Below are 27,273 nucleotides of genomic sequence, written 5' to 3' on the forward strand. Positions count from 1 at the left end.
AGTGAGAGATAGTTAATTGGCAATGACAGAGCTATGGCATGACCGCAGGACTTGTTGCAGAGGGCATTGTAACTTGTGTGAGTACGTGTGAGGACCATCTTCGTTCTCTGCCCCCAACCGGTGCCACAATGAATGCCTATTGCCACAGTAAAGACCATTGAGGGAACCAAGGGGGAACATGGTAAGTGGAATTTTTTTTAAAAGACGATAGTTTTTCTTGGTCTACTTAAACCCAGAAATTTCAGACGGTCTCTATGTCTGCCTGTCTGTCTGAGACTCGGTTCAGCCTCCCAGCCGAAGTGAAACGAAGTCTGCGCAACTCAGAGCCAAATGTAAACGTGTAAGTGTGGTGTCACTGTTCATACTTGTCAACATTGTTGAACAAGAACAAGACATTACGCAAATTTAAGGTAGAAAATCAATACACAAGGGATATTTACAGAGTTCCTTCATAAAAAAAATTCATAGGTGATCGATTTTTGCGAAATGAAATACATCTATTGCAGGAAAAAAAATCCCAGTGTTGCCGGCTGTCGGCAGCGCCACTAAAGCTTCTGGTGGTATTTTAAGAAATCAAGCAGCAACAGTTATGAACGGTTCCACTGGATAGGTTCCATGTTCTGCTTGGAACGCACGCAGACTAGGGCAATGCAGTTCTATAAACGTTGAAGTAGGGCGCCTCGATTCACGTGCATCTCCGCAGTACGCCACCACTGGCATCGAGGCACCCGGCCTGGAGCAGTGGAACGTGGTAAATTTAAATTTACTTGAGCAAATCTTTAGCGTGTTTACCTTGGGAGGAGTGCAACGCAACAGGGACAACACGAGAGGTGAGCGGGAAAGCAAAGGGAGGCATTTACTTGGCAAATGTCGACAAAGACTATCGTCTTTTGTCGACATTTGTAACGAAAGGAGCAGATACGCGGCAAATTTTTTTTCTCTATACCATTCAGTATTTTCAGTTGGCTTCAAAAGAGGTTTACAGCTTGTCTATGCACTACATTGTCATAGTTTCGCTTTCAAGAATGCCTAAATGCAGTTGGCCGTTTCCAAAGCTTGTGCGAAATCCCATCCGCACAAGGTTCCAGCCAGCAAAAGGCAAGAGGACTCGGCAATGCAATGACCTCCCATGCAGCCCACAAGTGCCGAGAAAGATTGCAGGATCGCCAGGCCACTCACCGATCCGACCGGAAGCGGATGGGGACCGACGGGCTCAGCTGCCCCCTCCTTGAAGAGCTGGCGCATGCGTGCCGAGAGGAAGAGGTACGCACGCCCACTCTGAGACATTTCGGGGCCAGGCGTTTCCTTTATCATAAACGAGACCGGCGTCAGGACCTGCAATGCGCAAGCCTTAGCTCAGCCCAGCCCGGTCATGAATCACCGGTGAGGAGATCCCGCAATTAACCCTTTCGGCCCCAGCAGTGTCACTCGATGCCTCCACATAAAAGTTCCTATAGTGTATAGGGAACGAAACCTAAACCCCTAATTTTCTGCAGAATTGTTTTTCAGGGATGCTCATTGTGATAGACATCACCGTTGTAGCATTTTGGCGTGAGCTGGACATACAAAAGACAAAGTTACGACATCGCCGCCATCCCCGGCAATGAAGCGGCTCACGCCGCGGCTCGCGATATGATACACCGAGCCATTGCCGACGGTGGCCAATGTTTACCCCTCACGATCAACCCCACCCACTGAGTGGCTACACGGAGATTCTCGCGCATTACCGGCAAACTCGCCGTCGTCTCCCACCACCACACTGGCGCCTCTCCAGAGAGGACGCTACAACTTGGCGGCGGCTACAAACAAATACCTATCCACATCCCACCCGCCTCCACCTCATCTTCCCCACCCAACACTCTTCCCTCTGTGCTCACTGTCACCAGCCTGGCACCCTCTACCATATACTGTGGGAGTGCCAACGAACTCCAGACTTGCCCCCCCTTTCCAACCCAACCTTCGAGCAGTGGAGGGCTTCCCTGGCCAGCCCGGACCCGGATATCCAGCTTAAGTTGGTGACCCGAGCACGGACGGCCAGCCGAAGTCAAGGCATCCCAGACTAGGGACGCCTTCCACAGGGCAACGCCCCCACATCAGCCTCTGCTGGAGAAATAAAAATATTTTTTCTCTCTCTCTATCTCTCTACGACATCCATGCTAAAAAATACCAAGGTCCTAGTTTTATTGCTAAACTTGTAAATCTATAAATACGTGTGCCATGAAGCTCATTTTTTGTTCATAGGCTCATGTGGTCATAAATTTTTAAGAACCATACAAATAAATTGTTTCTACTAAGCATAAAACTGAATTGTCAGATTTCCTAATTAATTGCCTCATTAATAAATAGGTTAATACTCGCACTACCAGCTCTATTTTTTCTTTGGGCTTGTGGGGACATAAAATTTAGGAAAACACATGGAAAACATTGTTTTGCTGAAATTAAAAAAAACCAGGGCTGAAAGGGTTAAGGAAGAAGAATATCAGAAAAGACAGGTGCACTGCTGTCCCTCAAATTCCTGTCGCACTGTGCCCTTTTTACGTAGTAGTCTAGAGGTGGGGGAAAAGCGCATTGCGCTTGAGCATCTGCGGTGGCGCGCAGGAAGTCGCACTGCGTATACCTCGGCTAGTGATTGTTAAGATTCCAAGCCACGCTGGTAGGCTTATCCGACGCATTTTATAGCCGACTATATGGCAGAAGTGCAATACGTATCCAGAATGCCCATCCGACGATAACGTTGAATGCCAAGCATGTTTCACAGAACCGAAACCGAAAATGGTTTGAATTGCAGTCACGTAGCACGCTGTATGGACGTCACAGCTTTAGTTGGTGCAGCCACCGTAATCCGCAAATGGCAGTTCTTCTTTCAGGCTTTATAAAATAAATACCGCCTTATCGCTCTGATAACCGATGAAAATGGTTTATTTGATGCAGTCTACGCAGTGCAAGCAAAAACAGGAGCTTGACAAATTCAGTGTCCATTTAAAAGAGCACTGCCGCCGAGCGTCTGCGTTTCTTTTCACTCGTATTTACACAGTTGTGCATGGCCAAGGCAAAACACTACAACGACATGCAGCTAGAAAAACGCAAAACAAACATGCAGTTAGGGAAAATCACGCCATATCCACGGAATGAATGATGATAAGTGGGGCGAAGCTCGAGAGGGGGAGATCATCGGTAACCGTCACTCTCCCGTGAAAGTTCGCCCATTACATCATTAAGAAAGACGTAAGACTGCGCGCGTACATTGTACAAATCAACTTTTATTTTCGGAGTCAATGCTCCCAGGCCCAGACCTGGTGAAAGACCCCGCGCCATCGAGGACTACCCCGCACCTCCACCATAATTTGTCACGTAGGATGGGACACAACGGTAAAGAAAGAACTTTTATTTAGGGCGAACTTGTGCCCGAACAAGACGAGAGGAAACGAGCAAAGGTCCTTGCGTCTCGTTCGATCTCCGAGAACGACTGCCTGCGTTCGTGGCGTGATCTCCCCCTCGCAGTGCACGTGCGCTCGCGCCTCCGTTGGCGAACACAGACAAGCTCGCGCTCCCGGTGCCGAGTTTGCGCTGCCGGTTGCAGCCGGTTCTTGCGCGTGCAACGCGGCCCACTTTGCGACATCTCCGAAAGCATGCGGCGGTCACGTACCACGAGACACAAGGGATGGACAGACCCATGGCTTTAGGAGCTTCGCCCCTAAAAAACGTGAAGCTTCCTCATCAAAAACAGCAGCGCTCAGGATACAACACGCATGCATCAGCACGCGACGCGTGGTGTCGTCGACGAGACGCTTTCAGACGCGTGCGAGAAAACCACGCGCCCAGCAACGCCAACCGATTGAACGCCCGACAGGACTTTCGTAATGAAAATGCCTACCCACCTGCAATACTGTCACACTAGCATCTTCAAACGCCATCGTCGTTTTTTCCGGCTCCAAGCAGCCGCGTTCAAAATTCGGCATTGTGGAAGACCAAGCTGGCGATGTTCGCAGACCAATCAAAAATAACTTACTAGCGCGACGCCGTTAAGTGGTTCGCTCTTTTACGCGTGGGAATTGCACGTGGTAGCGCTGTAGTAATAGAACGGACACGTGCTCGCGTTTTTATCACCACTCACTCGGTCAAACCAGGCGCTTTTGAGGAATAACGCACGGAGCAAAAAATACGCAGCGTTCCATGCAGCGTTGCCACAACGACGGAGTCCGAGAGTCGTGGCTTGGCTCATGGCTTTGGCTATGGGGCTGTACAGGCATTCTAAGCTTGGCCGCAGCATCGTAGCCGGCCGTAGCGGAAAGGGGGAGAGCGGGGAAAAAACGTCTGCTCATAGCGTTCTTTTGTTTGTTCCGTTTGTGCCAGGACAACGGAAGGCCTCCCGCCGGCCTTCCTCGAGGAGGCCGACCTCATCAAACGACTGTATCCGCTGTAGCCCTACGCCTGCTTACGCACTCCTTGTCTCTTTCTGTCTCTCCCTCTTTCTCTGTTCCCTTTTGTTCTCACCTATTTCCTTTCATCCCCTTCCCCCGGACTGGGCTGTATTCTGGTGAACTCCCAAATGAGTTCAAAATAGCCCCAGTTCACTTCTTTTACACTTTCTATTTCAATAAATCGCTTACCTTATTAAGCAAATCTGTTGGGCAAGTTGGTGCATTATGATTCAAAAAAATTAGAGCGCGACTTGGACAATGACAGTAAGATTAAAGACGACGGTACAAGCGCTCACTTGCAACTAACATTTATTGAGCATCGTTTCATATTTATACATGAATCATCAGGAGCATGCGCACGCGCACTTCGGTATCAACCAGTTAACATGATCAAATTGACGTTTTCAAAAATTCGAACTTGCTGGCACGCAGAACGGCAGAAGCACAGAAGTATCACTGACGCACGTACCTGTCCCCTTTCTGCTTAATATAAAACGCTTCCAATAGCTCCTTCGCCACTGTATTCACTCCTGCCGAGAATTCTAATCTGCTCAAAGAAAGGTCTGCATTTTTCGAAAGGACTGACAGGCCTGCAATCTAATGCGCGGGTAAATGCGCGCGCGTATGCTCGCGTGCCCGGTCATTCACACGAGTTAGTGAGAAACTCTATGATTCAACCAGCCTTCACACATCTGCCCGTCTGGCCGATGTAGGCCTCCCCGCATGAAAGCGGTATCTCGTAGGCTACCCCGACGACACAGGGCACAAAGCGCTTGGCATGCTCTTTTTCGCACTTTGTCGGTTTGAGCCTGCCGGAAATTTGCGGAGCAGATTTTTGTGGAGCAGAGAACACCACCGGCACTTGGTACCGTTCTGCCACTTTTTACTGCAAAGCAGTATATGTCTAACCCCCCGGGTTGCGACGGGAAAATGAAAGGAAATTCACTGGGGATATTTTGAGCTCGGCAGGGAGCTCACCTGCATACAACCCAGTGCTGGGGAAGGCAAGTAGAGGGGGAGTGAAAGGATAAAGTAGAAAGAGAGAGAGAGAGAAAGGTATAATATTAATTAAAGAGAGCTGTCAGTCCTAAAACGCTGTCAGTCCGGGCACACCAGTCAATCACTGCACTCTGGGCTACAGCCGCTGCGTAAGGCCGGTCGTCTCCAGGAAATGAAGCAGATAAGTGAAGACTTCCCGTTGGGTTGCCGCAGGGCCCTTCGGGAACAGAAGGTCTTCCAGGCCGGCGCTGGGAAGGCCTCGACGCTGGAGCGCTCGGTGGAGCTCTGCTCTCGGGCCCGCGTGGTGGGGGCAGAAGCAGAGTATGTGCTCGAGCGTCTCCAGTTCGGAACAGTCCGCACATGTAGGGGAGTCCTTGCGCCCGTGTCATGCATACGCTCCGCCACATTGCAGCAGTTGAGCCGCATGCGGAGAAGCAGGCAGCGGGCGTCCCTACTGATGCGTGCGGGCAACAGTTTGAGTGCCAGGCCGCTCACGACCCGAGGGTCGGGGTGCATCGTCTGCACCATGCGGGCCAGGGCAGTGCGGGCCTCGTCGAACGCGGTGACGTCTTGAGAGACTGGGGTGGCCTCCTGGTGGGCCTCCCTGGCGCGGGCGTCGGCGTCTTCGTTGCCCCGGATGCCACTGTGGCCCGGCAGCCAGTGGAGCCGCAGGTCGCAGCCTCGGGAGGCCACAGTGCGCAGCTTGGTTGCAAGGGAGCGCTCCGGGTAGCCGCTGCTGTTGGTGGGTTGATCGGCCGCGTGCAGCCGCAGCAAGGCAGTCCTGGAGTCCGTGAGGATGACCGCCCTGGGGTGGTTATGGGGCCCCCTCTCGAGGAGGAGGTCGGCGGCCAGGTGCAGCGCTGCCAGCTCCGCCCGTGTGGAGGAAGTGGGGAAGGGCAGGCGGCAGCTCCGGCTGGCTCCCAGCTCAGGCACCACGCACGCAGCCGCCCCCTCGCACGTGCTGTGCTTGACGGAGCCGTCCGTGAAGAGATGCAGGTAGCTGCTCATCTCGTCCTGCAGCAGGGCGGCCGCCTCTTGGCGGATGGCCTGGGGTGGTGTGGTCCGCTTGTTGCGGACCCCGCGGAGGGTCGTGGTGATCTGCAGGGCCTCCCCGGTGTCTGGTTGTGGCGGCTCCAGACAGGGTCGGTTCGGAACCTCGATGCCCTCCTCGAAGATAGTGAGCAGCGCTCCCATGTGCGAGTTAGCCCGGCTACGGAACCTCTGTAGATGCGGAGCACCGTCACGTACGGCCAGCAGGCGCTGGATGTGCCGCAGCCCTGTTTGCAAGGCCCGCATCGCGATTCGCCAGGTGACCGCCTCGGTGTAAGTGCCTGCCACCGGCGACGTGGAGGGGAGGCCCAGGCAGAGGCGGATGGCGCGGCGTTGGTCGATCTCCAGCTCCTGCCAGCGTCGTGGTCCCAGGTAGGCGAGTGGAAGCGCGTACAGCACAGCTGCGGAGGCCATGCCGTGGAACACGCGCTGCGCCACTTGGTGTGAGCAGCCATTGCCTCGTGACAGAAGCTGCCGCACCCCTTGGAGCACCTGTGCGCTGCGTGCTCGGAGGGCCTTGACAGCTGGCAGCCATGTGAGCCGGCAGTCAATGAGCAGCCCCAGGTACTTCACGGTCAGCCGCCAGGGAAGAGGTCGCCCGTTGAGTGTGATGGGCGGTGTTGCCCGTCGAGCCCTCCATCCTCCCGGGTGCAGCATAAGGGCCTGCGTTTTGGCCTCCGAGAGCTGCAGGGCACGGCTCTCGAGGAAGCCTGCAACTGCGCCCAGAGCCTCCTGGAGGCACGCCTTGACTATGTGGCAGTCTTTGGTGGGGCCATGGGCCCAGAGTGCCACGTCGTCAGCATACACCGCCACCTCTACTGGGTGTCGCAAGCATGTAGGGCTCCTCCTCGACCACGCTGACACCTCTTTTACAACTATTTTCCCCCTCCCCTCCAAATGTGGCAACTTGCGCAGTCAGCAGCTGACGGGGGTAGTGCGGTTATCAGGTGATTGCGAAAGATAAACGGAAGTGCTGATGGGCGTAAAAAATGCATTCACGATTACTACACTCCCTAATATGAAATTTGTGCGCAGCGCGAGTGGCAGTCTTCTAGGTCACGGCGCATTTCTGCTGCGTCTCGGGAAGTGTTCGCGTGTCATCGAATGCACGGCTGCGTCTGCTGCTACCTCGCAGTGCGCCGCCGCCAGTCAGCATATGTTGCAAATCCTGTTTGAACCTCCCGCGCAAATATGACGTGGTTCGGATCAGCCACTAACAATGGAGCAGCGAGCATGATGTTGCAGTCGTGTTTGAACCTCCCGCGCAAACGTCACGTGGTTTGGATTAACGGAGAATTGAACAGCGTCTGGGGAAAGTGTCAGGGGAGAGGTGGCGATGTGTGAGACGTGCGAGGGAAAGGCAATGAGAGAGATGACGCCGTAGCCACACGTGTCGTACTCCACCTCACCCTGCGCTAGACGCTCCTCTCCGTTTTCTTTCTGTCATCGCTGCTGCGTTCGCTCACTCGGCTACGCAGACATAAACAGACGACGCTCCCGCGAAGCCCAGGTAACGGCTACCAAAGAGCTTCCCCCTAAAACGACCGAAACCCGCTGTCGCCGCTTCCGCTCAAATTCACTTCGCCAAGTAGCTGCGAATCCCTCCCGTTATAAGAGAAACTCCCCCAAGATGCTTACGACGCGCGGGAGGGAGACATATGCAGTTCCATGTTTGTCGGCAAGAACAATGGTTGGATCCTTCCAAGGTTCATTCAGCTAATGGGCTGGGAAGTATGCTCCATCGCAAATTACGATAAACGTGCACTCCGTGAACTGCGTCGAGCTTCGCAGGTCATCCTTCACAGGGTGGAAGGGCACTAATTTTTTTTCAGGTTGTGCGTAACTCTATGTATATATATAGGCAGAACAACAGGCTTCGCGTTAGGTTGTTCTGGCCCGCGTGCCCGTAAACAGCTTCTGCCATTTTCATCATCTCATTCAAAGGCTGTTAAAAGGGTGCACATGCTGTTCAAGAGAGGTTTGACTCTCAACTGAAGAGACTTCGGTCGGTCGGTTATCCAAGCTATGTCTTGGTGGGTGTTGCCGAAGCCTGCATGCGGAAAGCCAAGTAGGTACGAAGCGCCCAGAACAACCTAAGGCGAAACCTGTTGTTCTGCCCTATATACACAGAGTTACGCACAACCTGAAAAAAGTGGCAGAACGGTACAAAGTGCCGGTGGTGTTTTCTGCTCCACAAAAACTTGGCCGCCTGTGTGAGCAATTATTTCCGGCAAGCTCAAACCGAAAAAGTGCGAAAAGAAGCATGCCAAGCGCTTTGTGCCCTGTGACGTCGGGGTAGTCTACGAGATACCGCTTCCATGCGGGGAGGCCTACATCGGCCAGACGGGCAGATGTGTGAATGACCGGGCACGCGTGCATAGTTCATAATACGCGCGCGCATTTACGAAGATTGCAAGCCTGTCAGTCCTTTGGAAAAATGCAGACCTTTCTTTGAGCAGATTAGAATTCTCGGCAGGAGTGATAATACAGTGGCGAGGGAGCTCTTGGAAGCGTTTTATAGCAGAAAGGGGACAAGTGCGTCAGCCATACTTCTGTGTTTTTGCGTGCCAGCGAGGTTGAATTTTTGAAAACGTCATTTTGATCATGTTCTCTGGTTGATGCGTTCCATGTAGTGTACCGAAGTGCGCGTGCGCATGCTCCTGATGATTCATATATAAATATGGGACGATGCCTCAATAAATGTTAGTTGCAAGTGAGCGCTTGTCCCGTCGTCCTTCTTTACTGTCGTTGTCCAAGTCACGCTCTATTTTTTTTTTAATCATAACGCTTACCTTACCTTCCATTTGTACATTACAGGGTCCCTAGAAACCCGATTCTAGGGACCTTAGTACGCCACAGATTGAAGCGCGTCCCTTCGGCAACGGGCAGCGTCATGGACTTTCATGCTAATATATTTTTCCCAGTGCTGTCCGGTGGTTCTCGTTTTGGAGTGCCACCCGACTACGCTGCGAGCGCTTGGTCTCTAGGGCATAGAGTTTCTCTAGTGAGAAACTCCATGCCGGGTACCTGGATGTTCGCCCCGCTCCTTCGAGGTTGGAAAGTTTCTCACTAGGATTTCTACCCTGGTATTCTGAGTCCTTCCTCCGCCTCCGGTGGAGGAGATCCTTGAAATCGATTTCCCCATGCATAAGCATTGCGGAATCCTCCCCTTAGCCGAGTGGAGGGAGCAAATGGAGTGGATGAGGGACAACGCAGATTACAACCCCTAGAGTCTCTATGGTGAAGACATTCTCTAAGGGGCGGCCCTCGCCGCTTCGAGCGGAGCCGGGCCGTACAGCGCCCGCGCGTGTTGTTTTATTTGCGTCACTGTCCGGTGGCTCTATATAATTCCTGGTTGCTGCGTGACCCTGTGCGCATAATACAGCAGAAAAAATGTTTAGTTTCTCAACAGGCCCAAAAAGACAGTCCAGAATTACTCGCAAAAAGTGAAGCGCGATAAGCGGCAACCCACGAAGCTTTGCATTGGCTGGAGACAATATACGCACGAATCCACCTTTTAGGAAGATTTATTGCGTTTTAACAGCACTGTTAAAACGTCAGCTGGATCCGTCTGCGTTCGCCTAAAAAATACCAAGAAAAAATACCGAGGCACGTAACAGGGGTGAGACAGCTAAATCAGATTTGGGAGCAGTTTTTGGAGCAGCGAAATCTCGATTTTGAAGCAGAAGAACCTTGATTTGGAGCAGAAGAACGACATCTATTATGCCATCTAATAAGGAGCCTAAAAAATCAAAATTTTGGCTAACTAACCAGGCAAAAGTGCACTTTTTAATCGGTTTTGAATGTACATAACAATGAAAAAGCCCTTCAATAAAGTTTTTCTACCATACTATCACAAGGACGGAACTAGTTGCTCTACCTTTTTACAAACCATTTTTTTTTTATTCTTAGGCTCTAGATAATGTAGAGTTCTAAGTGAGAATATCGAATTGAAAAAACTAAGCAGTAGTAAGGCAGTTTTATTTAGCAGTAGTAAGGCAATTATTATTTTTGTAATCCTAGATTCGGCTTTATGCACGAGTGTAGAGCCACGACAAAAGTTGCGCCAAGCGAGGTGAAAGTCCCCCCACCAGCCGTCCAATTTCAGTCCCCACGGTGCACGTTCACTACGATCGTAATTTGAGTAACGTTGATATGTTTAGCCACCTCCTTTTTGGCCTTAAATTTCACTTCAAATAAGTGGACCATTATTACTAGCGTAACATTTTGCGGCGATGTAGCCTGCCCCGCCATTTCTGCGGTGTCGATCGCCCCATTCCAGCCGCTCACAAGCTCGCTGTGAAAGGCAGCAATAACTCAGCGTTTTATGACACCGCAATGAATCCGAAATTCCAATTCAACTGCGCACCGCGCCCCACACTCAAGGCCGAAACACGGCGAATTCGAGGGCACCACGTTGTTTTTGATGAACTCCTGTCTTTCGAGTCGCGCAACTTGCCGCAACAGATCAAACGACTAAATGTAAACCCAGCCAACCCCATAACCAAAACCAAGGTAGAAATCGGCGAAGAACACTCTGCCTGAACCACAAGCAACTGCTTCGCCCGGCGGCCATGTTTTCCAATCTGCACCAGAACAAGACGGCGGCGCCCAGTAATGTCGTTACGGAGATACCGCGCTCCAAAAATTGCCGCTTTCCTCAACTTGCGCAAGTAGTTTGACGCTTCAGTACACTTACTTCTTCTACAGGACTTTGCAATGGTTTTTGATGGGAAAACTTTAAAAACTCACAGAATATAACATGTGCAACCCGACATTGTGACTTTCGAAAATACTATCTCGGGGACAATTTATGCAGGTTTTTTATTGAATTCGATCAATCAATTAAACCTTTACAAACAGCACCACTTTGGGTTGGGGGGGCTGGAAAATTATGCCGCCAGTAAGCATTTTCCCCCACTGGAACTGACGAGAGCGTTAAAATCCTTGAGTCCCCGACTCCCAGACTATTTTGGTGCAGTTTGGCGCAATTTTTGCAATTTTCAAGCTTTCGGAGCAGCCTGGCGCAGGAAAACAAGTTTGTATCAAATCTGCGCAATATGCGCAGCTGTCTCACCCCTGACGTAAGGGTGCGTCTTGTGAGGAGCGCCCGGCGTCGTCCAGGCTTGCGATGCGCCACGTGAGGAGCTCGCAAAATAATGGCGCAGCTTGCATTAGTGTACGTGGTGCGCACGGCTGGAGAAACAGCAGAGCTGGCGGCCCCTCTCCCTTTGTTGGAGATCCGGCTGTTGCAACATGGATTTCAGAACTTGTCGCTGAAAGTTCTGCATGACTGGCAGGCGCGGGTCGTTTTGTCCGCAGGCTGTCCCATCTCTCCAAAAGTAGGCCGCGTTAACACGCACCAGAACCCGCGGCAACTGGCTTTGCAAACTCGTCTTCTGTAGCGCTAACTGGGCTGTTCTCCCCGGCCACTTCAGGCGCGATCGCGTGAATGCACGTGAACTGGCGAGAACACCCAGCGAGAGATCAGATCACTCGACGAACGCTGGGCAGAGTGTTCTCGAAGGTCGAGCTGGCCGACGCCGGGCACTCCTCACGAGGCTCACGCTCACGGGCGTTTGGTATTTCCTTGGTATTTTAGATGCGGAGCGCGCGGCGTCAGCGGTGGTCCGGCGTCCGCACACCACCGTTTCTTGGCCAATCCGTGCACGTGGGTACGTGCTATAGAAGAGGAACAACAACAACAACAACAACAACTCCTGTTGTGCTTGCGCTTGACTCCGTGATTCTTCAGATGAAGTAGGATGGAAGCAACAGCCCCGTCAGTGAGTGTGCTGACGCAATTAAGTGAGCGCATCAGCGCAAACACTAACAGCCATTACACGCAACTACAATCCACGGAACGTGTATCGATCTCGTCTTTACCAACTGCAACGGCGACGACTACATACAACCGCTGCTACGAGATCCACTGACTGTGCACTTCAGCGACCATAAGGCCGTCATACTCAAAGTAAGAAGACGTGCAAACCTGAATAAAGACCTTTAGATACCAAGTCTTCAATCTCGTCTCACTCGCGCATATACGCATACAATAAGGAAAATTACACCCATCTCCCCGAAGGGAACCATGAGTAGGATATATGAGCATTACAGGGTTCACTACATTTCCACCAAATTTGGCTAACAAACATAATGGAAACGCAAACGGCGCAAACGGAACCCTCATGACTCTCCGCATCCTACTCATGGTTCCCTTCGGGGAGATGGGTGTAATTTTTGGCTAGCTCCTCACGTGGCTCAAGCGTAAAACTGGACGACGCTATGCGTTCCTCACGAGTATATATGGTTGCCACCTGACCGGTTTTGGATCGGCCGGGCCGGTTTTTTAGACCGCAGGCCGGTTCCCGGTCTGTACCTAAAACGGGCCGACATTGGCCGGTTTTTTGGCCATCGTGCAGCGGCAATTTCTTTTTTGGGGACCTTTCGTAAGCCTCAATACAGCCACTGCCAGGAAAAAATATGTGTCGACAAGCTCTGCAAAGACACGCGAGCCGAGAAAATATGTGGCCGAGCGCGATTCCTCAGATGGAAGGGAACCAAAAGGAGGAATAACACCACGAAATGCCGCCGGCGCGGTCAGAAAGGGCGGTAACTTTTCACTGCAGCACATGCAGAGCAATAACCGAAATCTCGATCACTTTGAGTACAAGCGTTATGTGGATTTCTCTGTAGGAAAACGCTACAATATGTGACATTGTATGCAAAAAAAGTGATGTCTGTTTCTTAACAGAAGTTTAACCTTCTATATAGCACGCCCCCCCCCCCCCCTATCCCCCCCCCCCCCGAATGGCCTGTTTTTTCTGCGGAGAAAGGTGGAAACCCTACTCACGAGGCGCATGTTCACGTGCGCACGGCTGGCCTGAGTTTTCTGGTAACGCTCGACGGCGGAGCTAAAAGCTTAAATAGCCCTGTTGTTAAAATACTAGGAATACCGAGCGCACGTCAGCGTGCGCCTCGTCGACGAGCGCCCGGCATCGTCCAACTCGACGTCCGAGAACACTCTGCCCAGCGTTCGTGGCGTGATCATTCGCGTTGCCTTCTCTTCGCCAGTTCACGTGCATTCGCGCTTGTGGAGCACAGAGAGAGAGAAAACATTTTTATTGAGCTTCATGTGGCTCAGGGGGCGGTTGTGGCCGCTGGCTTGTGCCGAGCGGTGACATCGGCAGCTCTGGTGACCAAGGAGGTGTGCACCTCTAGGGCTGAGCTCCCCAGCGCATCCTCCCACTGCTCATCACAGGGAATTAGGGGAAAGGGATGTTTCGGGCGCCCCCAGAAGATGTGGGGAATGGTAGCGAGGGCGCCACATGCAAGACATCCTGGGGAAGGCTAAGGGTGGTTTCTGTGGAGTATAGCGGGATTAGGGAACGTGTTCGCCTGAAGGAGACGACACGTGTGTTCTTCCGAATCAGTAACGTTGACGTGAGCCGGGGGTACCTACAGCGGTCGAGGCGGTGATGAGCGGTCATTTCCTTTACGTAAGGAGTCTATCTCTGACGGATCTGGCCCCGTGATAGAGTTCGAGGCTTGCCCCGGCTCGGATTGGGAGCCCTCGAGCCGTATTGTGGGCAGCCTCATTACCAGCGAGGCCAGCGTGCGCCGGAGTCCAGGCACCAGGCAATTTCTACCGGGGAGTCGGGTGGATGGCGTCGGAGAATTTTGGATGCCTGTGGCGAAACATGGACGTTGGCAAAATTTTGAATGGCCGCTTTGGAATCGGAGATTATTATCTAGGGGGTCGCGGCCCGGTCGGCCTTTGGGAGAGGGCTAAAGCTTTTGCCGCCTCTTCCGCCGTGGCGGGATGGGAAGTACTTAAGGTTAGGGAGTCGAGAGGGGGATTGTCAAGGTCGTTAATAGCTGCAATGGCGAATGCAGCGCGGTGCCTGTATTCTGCAGCATCCACATAGACCACGTCGGTTCGAGCGGGGAGTCGTTTTTGGAGAGCACGCATGCTCCCTGTTCCCTGCGGCTCGCGTGGTATATGGGATGCATGTTGCGGGGTATTGGCTTAATGGTAAGTTTTGCATGGCTATGTTAGCCCTCTACCCTATCCCCCTATTCCTATGTACTCTTTCCTCCCTATCCCACCTCCCCTACACCAGCAGGCGTTCCGGTGTCCGCCCCTAGGCGAGACAATTTACGCCTGTTGGTGGACCTTCCTTTCTTGTTTATGTGCAATAAATACATACATACATACATGGGTTTCAGAAGGAAGGGGAATTTTAGCCTCAGCGCAGTCAACGTGACATACGTAGCCGCTTGAGAATGTGGGTTCCAGTGGGAGTTTTAGACAAACGGACGAGCTGATTTGAAAGGTAAGCTTCGATAAGCTCCTCTGCAGTATTGTGCACACCAAGGCCTTCGAATCTGGCAGTGGGCGTGTTAAGAGGGAGGTGAAGGGCAGATTTGCATGCCCTTTGGATGAGTCGATTAACCTTATCTACTTCAGTGGCAATCGGGTTCAGGTAGGGCAGGGAGTACGTGATCCTGCTGATAATAAAAGCTTGGATCAGCCGGATCCTCTCCTCTTCCTTGAGACTCCTGCGGCGGTTGGAGATTCGTCTGGTGAGTCCTATAGTTTGAATAACATGTTGATAATTTTCGGTGGAATTGTGTGTTAGCCCGATTATTTTGCATAGCATCCCCAGGATTTTAAGGGTAGAGACCTCTGGAATCGGGTTGTTGTCTATATACTCTAATGTCGGGTGGTACCTTGGATCTCCTCTTTGGCGGTAGCAGAAGGAGTTCCGATTTACTGGGGGAGCAAGCGAGTCCCGCGTTGGCGGCTTCGTTTACTATTGATGATGGTTGGTGTTTCATGGCGCAAGGCCAACGAGGGCAAAGAGCGCCAAAGAAGAAGTTATATGATGAAGCGAAGTGATTACCACAAAAAGGTAGGTATAAAAACATGTAAATCGGACATAGTAAAATCAATTAAAGGTAATGCTGATGGCTGGTGTATAGGGCCAGATTTGATTATGCGTGATATGAGATAAGGTTTAAAAACTTAACATCTGACAAATAATCAAACACACGTTTCATAGAAACACTGGCATCGTCACCTAGAAATACCGATGGATGTAGTGGGATATGTTGTCTGTAGAGTTCTCTGAAGTGTTTGTGTCGTGTTGTGTGAAGTGCCTTGCATGTTATTAGTATGTGGACTACGGATAGGCCCTCCCCGCACCTGCTACACAGGGGTCTTGGAGATCCCGTGAGCAGGTGGGAATGTGTTGCATGCGTGTGGCCTATCCGTAATCGAGCCAGGGTAACTTCGTTGTGTCTGTTGTGAGTATCAGTGGTGTATGCTCCCAAGAGTGGCTTTATAATGTGTAGTTTGTTGTCAGTCTGTTGATTCCAGTGCGCTTGCCATGTTGTGCGAAGGTGTTGTCTGATGTGTGGTTTCACGTCGGTGTAGGGTAATGTGGTTATGTCTACTGCATTCGAGAGTGTAGCAGCAGCAGCCATTCGATCCGCTGCTTCGTTCCCGGCTATACCACAGTGACCAGGGACCCAGCAGAGAACAAGTTCAAATTTGCGTACATACACAGACATAACACCCTTGACTATAAAATTTATAACGTGATTTTTTGAAGACTTTGTTGACGACAACGCCCGCACAACACTGAGAGAGTCTGTATATATAATGGATTGTGGGATGTGGCTTTGAAGGATATGATTAACAACCAGAAGTACACCATAAGCCTCTGCCGTAAATATACTTGTATTACTGTTAAGAGTTCTAGTGACACTAAGCCCGGGCCCATGCGCCGCGCAGGACACCGAGGTGGAAGTTTTAGAGGCGTCCGTATAAAATTCAGAATAATGATACTTCTCCTGCAAATACAAGAAGTGCTGCAGAATTGCACATGTGGGAGCTCGGTTTTTATCTACATGTGTAAATGATGTGTCGCATGAGACAGGGCGGAGATGCCATGGTGCTATGAAATCTGTTACAGAACTTTGGATGGTATCTAAAAAGGAGACAGCAAGCTCTGACGCTTCCTCTCTAACTCTGTAAGAGAAGGGCGCAGAGAACGATGGTCGATTTAAAAGGAGTTCAGTCATGGAGGTATCATGAAAAACTGATTTAAAAGGATGGTGAGGCATGGATGAAATTTTAAAAGCATAAAGGAGGTCTGTGTATGCTCGCTGACGTTGTAGGTTCCATTTGTTGCACTCAACATACAGGCTTTCGACCGGACTAGTTCGGAAGGCACCACATGACAAGCGGAGCCCTAGATGAAGCACTGGGTCCAGCATTTTGAGGGATGTTTTACTTGCAGACCCATAAACAACGCTACCATAGTCCAATCGTGAACCTATCAAGCTGGTAAAAACACGTAAGAGAAGTTGTTTGTCAGCACCAAAAGAGATGTGCGACAGAACCTTCAAGATATTTATTGTTTTTAAGCATTTATGTTTTAGTTGTTTTAGGTGTGGGATGAATGTCAGCTTTTCGTCAAAGATAATACCTAAGAACTTGTGTTCCTTTCTTACAGGAATCGAGACACCATTGAGTTGAATGTCTGGATCCGGCCGGATGCCACGCCTCTTGGAAAACAAAACACAAGTGCACTTTCCAGGATTAAATTTAAAACCATTGCTATCTGCCCAGCCAGCTAGCTTGTTAACACCAAGCTGGACTTGGCGCTCGCAGATAGACAGGTTACAAGACTTAAAGGATAATTGCACGTCGTCTACATAGATTGAGCAGGAAATGGTTGGTGGCAGAGCCTTCCGAAGAGAGTTCATTTTTACAATAAACAACGTGCAACTCAAAACTCCACCTTGCGAAACACCGTTTTCCTGCACATGAACTCTAGAAAGTGCAGTACCAACTCGCACGCGAAACGTTCTTTCAGAGAGGTAACTGGCAAGCGTGTTCCACATGTTACCCGACATACCAAAGGACTTCAAATCGCTGAGGATGCCGTACCGCCAAGCAGTGTCGTACGCCTTTTCAAGATCAAAGAATACTGTCATACAGTACTGCTTATGGAGGTAAGCGTCTTTAATATATGACTCTAACGCAACGAGTTGATCGTTCGTAGATCGCCCCGCTCTAAAGCCTGCCTGACAGCTCTCGAGAAGACCGTTGTACTCTAAGAAGTACACGAGTCTCCTGTTTATCATCTTCTCGAAGAGCTTACACAGGCAGCTTGTCAGGGCAATGGGGCGATAACTGGCGGGAGAGGAAGGGTCCTTCCCTTCCTTTAGGAAAGCCACTACTATGGCCTCCCTCCAAGAGCGTGGGAAGTGCCCCGAAAGAAATATTTTATTGTAGAGGTGAAGAAGTGTTTCAAGTGTGTCTGTATGTAAGTGTTGTATCATTGTGTATGAAATGCTGTCTGCACCTGGAGCTGAAGGTTTACAAGTACCGAGTGCGACCTTCAGCTCATGAAGTGAAAAGGGGGTGTTATAGGATGAGTTCGACTTATTAGTGTCTCGCAAGGACTTCTTCTCACATGATGCTTTGTGTTTAATGAAAGTGTTGGTGTAGTGTGCTGAACTGGACACATGTTCGAAGTGTTGTGCAAGTGTGTTAGCCTGGTCTTTCAGTGTGTCCCCTGTTGTACTAACCAGGGGCAGGCTGTGTGTCTGTTGTCCTTTTAGTTTTCGTATTCGTGACCAGACTTTTCGCGTGTCAGTGTATGAGTTGATGGAAGTGAGGAAGGTGCGCCAACTCTCCCTTTTCGCCTCACGACGCACTCGCTTCCCAAAAGCCTTTGCCCGTTTAAAAGAAATGAGGTTATGTGACGTGGGGAACCGGCGAAGGACACCCCACGCCTTGTTCTGGGCCTCTCGCGCCCGCGGCCTGCAGTCCTCGTTCCACCAGGGCCTCCTTGGGGTGCGGGACCCACTGGAGGCCTGGGGAATGGACTTTTCGGCAGCGTCGAGGATTGCGCCGTGACGAGTTGGGCGGCTTCCTCCACGTGTAGGTGTTTTATGGATGTGTGGTGTAGTTTAGATGTTTGTGTGAATGTGCTCCAGTTTGCTTTTGATTCATTAAACCTTTTATGGGAAGATGGACTGCTCGGGCCTATACCTATATACGTTAATGAAGTGGGGAAGTGGTCACTACCATATGGGTCCGTGCCCACACCCCACTCAAGACATGGAAAGAGAACTGCGGAACCAATAGCCAAGTCAAGATGCGAGTATGTATTGTGTCCTAAGTTATGGTATGTAGGCTGTTTTTTGTTGAAAAGGCATGCTCCTGAAGATGTAAGAAACTTCTCTATCAGGCGACCTCGGGCATCCGTTCTAGAGGAGCCCCAAAGAGAGTTGTGTGCATTAAGGTCGCCTGTTATGATGTATGGCTCGGGCAGCTGGTCGACCAGCGCCTCGAAGTCAGAGCTCAGAAGTGCATAATCAGGACGAATGTAAATGGAGCATACCGTTATCAACCTATTAAAAATTATTGTGCGTATTGCTACAGCCTCAAGGACGGTGTTGAGAGCGACAGGGTGGCATGCTAGGGATTTCCGGGCTATTATGGCAACACCGCCCGAAGAGTGTGTGCAGCCATCCCTGTCCTTTCTGAAGACCATGTACCTATTTAAGAAATTTGTGTGCTTGGAATTCAAATGCGTCTCCTGAAGACACATCACACTTGGCTGATTAGCATGCAGTATTTCGTATACATCGTCAAGATTTTTAAGAAGGCCTCTACAGTTCCATTGAATTATGTTTTCTCTTCCCATTATTTAGTGTGAGAGCTACTGGAGTGTGTGTGTTTGTTTATGTGTCGTCTTTCGGGGCTGTGACTCTCGCTTTTTTTGGCTTGTCGGGAGGCTTTGGCGTCGGGACGCGTTCCTTGCGCTGCGTTGCAGGCAGGAACGGCCCGACATCCATCTCGTCGTCGGATGTCCGAGGAGTGCCCGACGGACCGGGCCCCCTGGACTTGGCCCCCCCTCGGGAGCCCTTCGTTTGAGCCGCCACCGCCGAGGGCGTCCGGGGCGCCAGAGGTGGCACGGGCGGTGCGGTGGCGGTGGGAACCGGTGCGGGGCCCGTGGTGTCCATCACCTCTGTACCCTCCAACGCACTGGAGGGCGGGGAGACAGAGGCGGGAGCGGCACCGGTCCCGACGGAAGAGGTTGCCACCACAACCGCTGCTGCCTCAGCAAGCGGCGTGGTGGCGGGTTGGGCTGCCAGAGGCAACCCAGGGGGGGGCGGGCGAGGGACCAGGTCAGACTCGCTGAACTGGGTCCCTGTGGAAACGAGACGCCGCTCCACCCCCCGGCGAGCTGCGTCGGCGTACCTCCCCAGGGGGAAGGAGGCGAACCTCTTCCGCGCCTCTGGAAAGGTGATGTTCTCGGTTACCTTAATGTTTATGATCTTTTTTTCTAGTTGAAATTTTTCGCACTTGCGGGAGTATGCCGCATGCGGCCCCCCGCAGTTTACACAAGTGAGAGTTTCGGCTGAGCAGTTCTCGCTCGGATGATCGTGCGCCGCGCACTTTGCGCACGTCGTTCGGCCACGGCAAGAGTTCGTACCATGCCCGAACCGCTGGCACTTAAAACAGCGCCGCGGGTTCGGGATGTACGGACGGATGGAGCAACGGATAAAACCTGCATTTATGTATTGTGGAAGAACTGCGCGGTCGAAAGTCAGGATAATGTGTTTGGTGGGAATCTCCTTGTCGTCTCTGCGGATGGTGATGCGTCTCACGGCAGTGACGCCCTGATCCTTCAAGCCGGCAAGGAGATCCGCATCCGTTTCGTTCAAGAGATCCGTCTTGGATATCACACCTTGCGAGCTGTTGAGGCTCCGATGGGGTGTGACCCTGATGTCTAGATCAGCCAGTCTAGTCTGAGCTAGAAGCTTCGTGGACTGCTGCTTGTCATTTACCTCGATTAGTAGTTCACCAGACCTTTGTTTTTTGCACTTATATGATTTTCCTATTATGGCTTCAAGATATTTTGCGATCAAGAAGACTGACTGAGATGCAAGAGGGTGGGTTGGATTGAGAGATTCCATCACAAGAAATCGAGAAAAATTGTCCGGTTCAGGAAAGGTTAACGACGGCAACGGAGGAAAGGAAACTTCGGTGCGGCCCCTTTTCGGGGGCCGATCACGTTTGGGGGGGGGGGGGGGGGGTTTGGAAAATGCCATACAGTATGTATAGAAGCAGGGGACGGGGGTACTTTCTTCTCAAACCTTACCCTGATAGCCTGAGAGGTCCCGGAGCTCCCTGCCTGATAAACAGACAGGGAGCCCATCCGCCGGAGCTTGACCTGGGCTCCGACGGCCACCGTTCATGGTTTCTAACCCTCCACCTATAAACACATCGCCACGGTTGGATCCAGCTTATGTTTGGGGGCTCGGGGTCCGCGGTATCGCCAGTACCGTCACCAAGATTGCTCAAGGTGCCCCGTGCGGGGTTCGTTTACTATTATCTGAACGCCCTCCTGCAGGGTCTTCCGCCATTGACACACAGTGTGATGTCCTCGGCGTAGAGGCTGAATTTACGACTAGAAATTTTCTCAAGGCGGCGGGGGATGTTAAGTATGGCCAAATTAAACAACAAGGGGGATAGTGCCGCTCCTTGAGGTGTGCCTTTGGAGAGGAGATCCACCCTGTTGGAGGTAATGCCACCGATTTGGAGGATGGCACTTCGATTGGACAAGATTGTATACGTACAAAGCCCCGCGCGCGGGTTTGTGGTGGTGGTGGTGGTGGTTGTTGTTGTGGGATCAGGCGGCGTTAGCCTGGCTGAATATACCGGCAATTGCTCCGCCCAAGCTCCTCCTAATTAGCCAAAGGTAGTGTCCTTTTACAACAAGTTTGCCAGCTCCGTCTCCTCAAGGAAGCTTAGGAGGATTCCAGCCCAGCCATTATGGCGCCGGGGGACACGTTATCGAAGGCCTTGGTCAAATCTAAGCGTAGCAGTGAGTGCACTGCCACATCTATCGGGAAGTGGCCGAGCAGCATACGACATCGCCTTAGCAAAGGGACGTGCAGGCACCGATCTAGATGGCGGAGCACGCACATGGTTTAGCAGTTGCTAAAAAAACAGGAACTTTCGAAGCGAATCAGTGCTGGATTAAGGGGGGGGCTAAGGAGGCTGCAGCCCAGGGCCTCGTCTCCAAGGGCAGGGGAAGGGGGCCACATTAACTGGCCTAATGTACGGAACCTCAGATAATGAAACTTCGAGCGACACGCGTGACAGGGAGAAAAGCAGAACGAGGAAAGGGGGCCCCACTTCGCTCGGCCAACCCCAACAAAGCAGCGGGGGGTCGCGGCGGCTTGTCCGCCGAAGTTTCGACGCGGCCCCTTGTTTCCGAGCGAGGGGGTTCAGGTTGCCAAAAGCGCCATGTGTCTCGTGTTGTTAGTTTGTTTCGAACCCTGCGGGGATCGTTCGGTCTCGGGGCGTCCGCTATTAAAAAAGAAAAAAAAAAACATGGGTTAGCCGCTGCGCGCGGGCTTGGGTCTCCCGTTTCGTGTGTCTCTTCTCCGTAGACGGCGGAAGGGAACGGCTCAGCCTCCCAGGAAGTGGAGTCCGAACTCGCAGCCAGCCGAGTTGACAATTCAATGGGCCGAACTAAGCAAGCAAGATTTGCAGCGGTGTTCGGCTGCTGCTTCTCAGTGTTCGCAGAATTCAGCTTCTGCGTGTCTTTCGTCAGTTGTAATCACGCCGTGCGAGAGTCGGAGCATAGGAGGCACACACGTTCCTGTTGTAGCTTCCAATTACGCAGCGCTCCTCTGAAGGGATGGGCCCTAACAGTGCCAAAGCAGCGAGCTGGGTCGGCCCACCCTGTGTACATCGTTCCAGAGGATGCTTGCTTTCTCGGCGTCTGTTTTCTGTTTCACCGCCAGCTGCAATGCGTTGAGCTGCCATCGGCAAGCCGCATTCGTCTTGACTTGAAACGTCCGTCGTACGGAAGGAACACCGTTCACCAGGCTGGACAAACCTAGACGCGCTGAAGATAACGCAGCGCCGCGAAGCCGTTAAAGTCGCAGCGGGTGGCCGACCAGCGTTACCGAATCCATCGGGCGGCGAGCCACTGTGAGTGGTACGCTTCCGATGCGTTGACTGTGTAAATCTGACGGTTGTTTGCGCCGGCTGCGCCGCTGCTCGAAATTCGAGAAGCCCAGAGTCGAGGCGGCGCGTCAGTTGTGCCCGAAATCCCGAAAAAGGCGGCCTGCAAGAGGAACAAAGCAGGAACGATACGTACGATAGACATCGCCAGTGGACTGCCCGAGCTCCGGCTCTGGGGCACCAGTAACATGGCATGAATAGACACCCTGCTCATACCGAGAAACAATTTAAAGGCAGCGACGGCTGCGTTATTTATTGGCAAGTCATTCGTTTCAAGGCCGGATCGCTTTGACGGCGCGAGCTTAGACCCTGCGTCGCATTCCCCCGACAGGTTGGCGCCAGGCATCGCGAACCCTGGGACTTACGTGAGAGAAGGCACGTAGTGAAAGGCGTGGTTAAAGCAGACCAACGGACACTATGGGAGAGACGGGTGCGCAGAAGGTGAATGGTGCATTTGGACCGGGGCTGGACATCTTGAAATCAACCAATCGGACTTTAGGGAAGAGGGAAAACCTCGCATTACGATTGGACAGGACAGTATTGTTTTTTTATGTTGCAAAGTGTTTGTAACGTCATGTACATAGTATGTAAAGTCAGTGGAAATAGCGTTACTTCTGGTGTAACATAAATGACTTCGCCGCTGTCGTCTCGTTAAGATGCCAACAGATAGAAGCAACGAGTTTTCCTTGGCCTAGCGTTGGCGCACGATCCAAGTCTCATTTCACCAGCTTGGTGAACGAAAGGAAATAGCTAAAAGAGGAGATGTCCACTCGAAAGCATCAAAGTGGTGCGTCCAAACGAAAGGCAAAGTTGGAAAGAGAAGAGCGTGAAAAGAAGCTGCCAAAGATGACGAAATATCTGTTGAGTGCAGCTTCCGTGAAGTCGTGTCATTGCTCCAGTACGAGTTCGTTTCAAAATCCTGAGTGTGCCGGGAGTGCTTCTGTGGAGGACTTATCGACTCCATCACAACGATTCCCCGGTGAGCAGCAAGAGTTCACTCCCCTTGGTTCACCGGGTTCTGCGCAAAGGACGGCAACCTCCTCCGTTTCTACCTGTGAGCAACCGACGTCAAGCAAGCCCTGTCCTGTCCCTACGCAAGCAACATCCATGCCACTCGGTGCAACCCCTGCCATGGGGTTCCACGTGTGCGTTCTGCCCCACCCGATTTCTACTGCTTCTGATCAACTGGCGCCACACCTCTCCAATCAGCCCGCTGATGACGAGCTCCAGCAAACGACGCTCAAAGACCCCGCTGACTTTTTTCACGGTAGCTCGACTGCGGATCATCTTCCCGCGTGCCTCGACAGGACGGATCAGCTGGCGTCTTGTGGCGACAAACTACAGGACCCACAGCAGCAAGAGGTAGGCCCCGAGATTCTGCAAAGTGACCCAGCTAAGTGGCCGGACATTATTACTGATAATTTTCGGGGCGAATGCATTGAGAAGGGGCCGTTGTATTTTCAAAATCGGGCAGAAAGTTTTCCGTCTTCCGAAAGACAATACAAAACTCAGAAACGCTATATGTCACCTCATCTTTTCGCGAGAAAGGCTGTCAATGGGGAGGCATACGAGCGACATTGGTTAATTTATTCGAAGTCCAAAGGCTGTGCTTACTGTTTCATGTGTAAACTCTTTTCGAGCAACCCGAGTTCTTTCACCACGCACGGATTTTCTGATTGGAAAAGAGGAGAAGAAAATGTTTCCGCGCATGAAAACAGTGTCGAACACCGGAACTGCGTGGCAGCATGGCTAAGCCGCTCTAACTCGAGCAGCACAATTGACAAGGAGCTGGTTAAACACCTGGTCACTCAGACCGCTTACTGGACAGAGGTGATGAAGCGCGTAGTCGTAGTGATCAAGCTTCTAGCTGAGCGTGGCCTGGCGTTTAGGGGCAGCGAGGAGGTTTTTGGCTCCCCGAGAAATGGCAATTATATGGGAGTACTTGAAGCCATTGCCCAGTTTGATCCCTTCCTAGAGGAGCACATCAAACGCTATGGGAACAAGGGGAAAGGCCACCCATCTTACTTGTCAAAAACAATTTGTGACGAATTCGTCGAGCTCATGGCCAAGGCTGTCAAGGACAGGCTCACTGACGAAGTAAAAAGGGCAAAGTACTTCTCTCTAATTGTTGATTCGACTCCAGACCTTACTCACGTTGATCAGCTGTCAGTGGTTTTACGGTACTGTTTAAATGCGAAAGTGCACGAACGCTTTCTGGGGTTTGTTCCCATTGAATCCCACACTGGCTTGTACCTTTTTGATACCGTGATGTCCCTACTGACAACCAACGGCATCTCAATTGGCAACTGTAGGGGGCAAGCGTATGACAACGCGAGTAACATGTCAGGCAAATACAAAGGACTGCAAGCACAAATCAAACAGCTCAACAATTTGGCAGTATACGTCCCGTGCGCTGGTCACTCACTGAACTTAGTTGGCGCATGTAGCGTTGACAGTTGCCTTGAGGCCGTCAAATTCTTCAGTGTCACTCAAAGACTGTACGTGTTCTTTGCTGCCTCCCCCAAGCGGTGGGAATGTCTTCTGGACAGCCTGGATTCCACTGGGGAACACCTCGTACTAAAAAGCCTTTCTCAGACCAGGTGGTCAGGACATGCTGAATCATGCAAGGCTATTATGAAAAATTTCAGTGCAATTTTGCGTTGCCTTGAACACATCGCGAAGAACGAGGAAGAAAACGGTGACACTAGGAGTGAAGCGTGCTCGCTCCTTAAGAAAATGGCAAAACTGGAGACGGCATTCATGGCGATTTTCTGGTGTGAAATCTTGGAGCGTTTTGACAAGACGAGCGTAGCACTTCAGAAACCAGGCTTAGACATTTCAACCGCTGTAGACCTTCTGAGCTCCCTGGAAGGCTTTGTTGATTCGTTGCGACCTCTTTTTGATACCTTCGAGGCGAGAGCACGCAAGCTGAGTTCTAGTCAGTGCTATCAGGATGAAAGCAAACGTATCGCTTTGAGTAAGTACCCGGACGGGAAAAGCGATAGTACGCTGCGTGGTAGAAAAAAAGTTTCTTGTAGAGACCTATAATGTAGTACTTGACTGTCTAGGCTCTGCTCTGCGAGTGCGAAAGGCTGCCTACGCTGATCTTTGCGAGAAGTTCGGATTCTTAAAATTGCTGACGGAAAATGGAAGCATGATCTCTCTTGCACAGCAAGCGGAGAGATTGGTGGAGACCTACCCAAACGATTTGGAGCCAGTATTTCCGGCTGAAATCGTTCAGTTTGCGAACTTTCTGCAAAGCTCTGTGTGCCAAGACACGAGTGCCCTGGGTATAATAAAGTTGCTACACGAAAGACAACTTATTAACGTGTTCCCGAACCTTTCCATTGCATTAAGAATGTATCTAAGCATACCCGTGGCGAACTGTGAGAGCGAGTGATCGTTTTCCAAGTTGTCACTGATAAAAAATCGCCTTCGTTCAAACCTTCTGGACGACAAGTTGAACTCGCTTGCTATCATGTCCATTGAACGTGACCTTGTAAGAGACCTATCTTTCGAGCAAACTATATCGGATTTTGCCAAGGCAAAGGCCCGAAAGATGCCGTTTTAAAAGAGCACTGTTAGCGCTATACATGAGTGCCCGTGAGATTTTTTCTTGTGTCTTCTCCCAACCTGCGTGAGTAAACGTTGAACTGTAACCCAAAAAAGGGTACGTCTTCTTGTTCATCGTTGTTTGTTGTTCTTGCAATGTAACTCCCGCTTTTAATCATCCATAGTAGTCTGTTTTGATTGATTGATTGATTGTAGCGTTTAACGCGCTGACGCAACGCAGGCGATGAGGCGCGCCGTAGTGGAGGGCTCCGGATTAATTTTGACCACCTGGGGATCTTTATGGTGCGCCGAAATCTCGTACACACGGGCGTTTTTGCTTTTCGCCTCCATCAGAAAAGCGGCCGCCGCGGCCGGGAATCGAACCCGCGACCTCGCGCTCAGCAGCGCAACGCCTTAGCCACTGAGCCACCGCGGCGGGTAGTAGTCTGTTTTCTTCTCTCGAATCATTACAAATGGCGTTCGTTCGCACCACGTGTATTTGGTGTCCTCTTTTCTTCGTTTGTTACCTGAGCCATTATCAAAGAAATGCTTCATAATTAAAGTTTGTCATTTAATCTGAGGTATATTGTCTATTTTCTTGTGCTTGCAAGCTCTTAAAATGAATATATACCGAATCTACTATGTACTTATTGCATAACATGAATAACAATTTCCGCACTGTGATGCTTCCGTTGAATTCCAATAAACACTGTTCTTGATACAACGGCATGTCTCCTCACGAGATTATAGATTTAGGGGCCCACATAAAACCAAACGCTTAAGAAAACATATCTAGATAAAGCGAATTCACATAGTAAACATAGCTGTTGGTGTTTTCACTGGGTGTTTTTCTTTTTTTCTTGAGCTGGACCAAACTGTACCAATGGCCGCTCTGTGGTTTACGGCCACGGAACGGACACGTATCGCGAGTTCCGACGGTCGTGTTAGTGACTGCGTTTGTGTTGTGTGTTGCAAAAACAGATCTGATGCATCACTATCGCATGAATCCCATTAATCGTACTTTGTTCTGTTGTAATTGGAATACCTTTTTTAAAATAAAAAACTGCTTTTAGCTAAAATAAAACAAAATGGTACATTTTAGTAGTGGAGCGGGGGGAGGGTGGGGACGGAGGCTTTAAGAGAGAGAGAGAGAGAGAAAGAGAGATATTTTTATTTCGGGTAAAA

The 27,273-nt window shown here is 51.1% G+C and overlaps 1 protein-coding gene across 1 annotated transcript in view; it reads right to left on the bottom strand.

Annotated features, from left to right (window-relative positions):
• Nucleotides 1–27,273, bottom strand: part of LOC144164833 (uncharacterized) — a 145,651-nt gene that overhangs the window by 96,167 nt on the left and 22,211 nt on the right. The window contains 1 exon segment of the mRNA XM_077695094.1: nt 1,180–1,236. Within this exon segment, the coding sequence (XP_077551220.1) occupies nt 1,180–1,236 (57 nt within the window).

Source organism: Haemaphysalis longicornis, unplaced genomic scaffold (assembly GCF_048455015.1).
Source record: "Haemaphysalis longicornis isolate Haplotype H1 unplaced genomic scaffold, Haemaphysalis longicornis Haplotype H1 scaffold_14, whole genome shotgun sequence".
In the NCBI taxonomy this organism is placed as follows: domain Eukaryota; kingdom Metazoa; phylum Arthropoda; class Arachnida; order Ixodida; family Ixodidae; genus Haemaphysalis; species Haemaphysalis longicornis.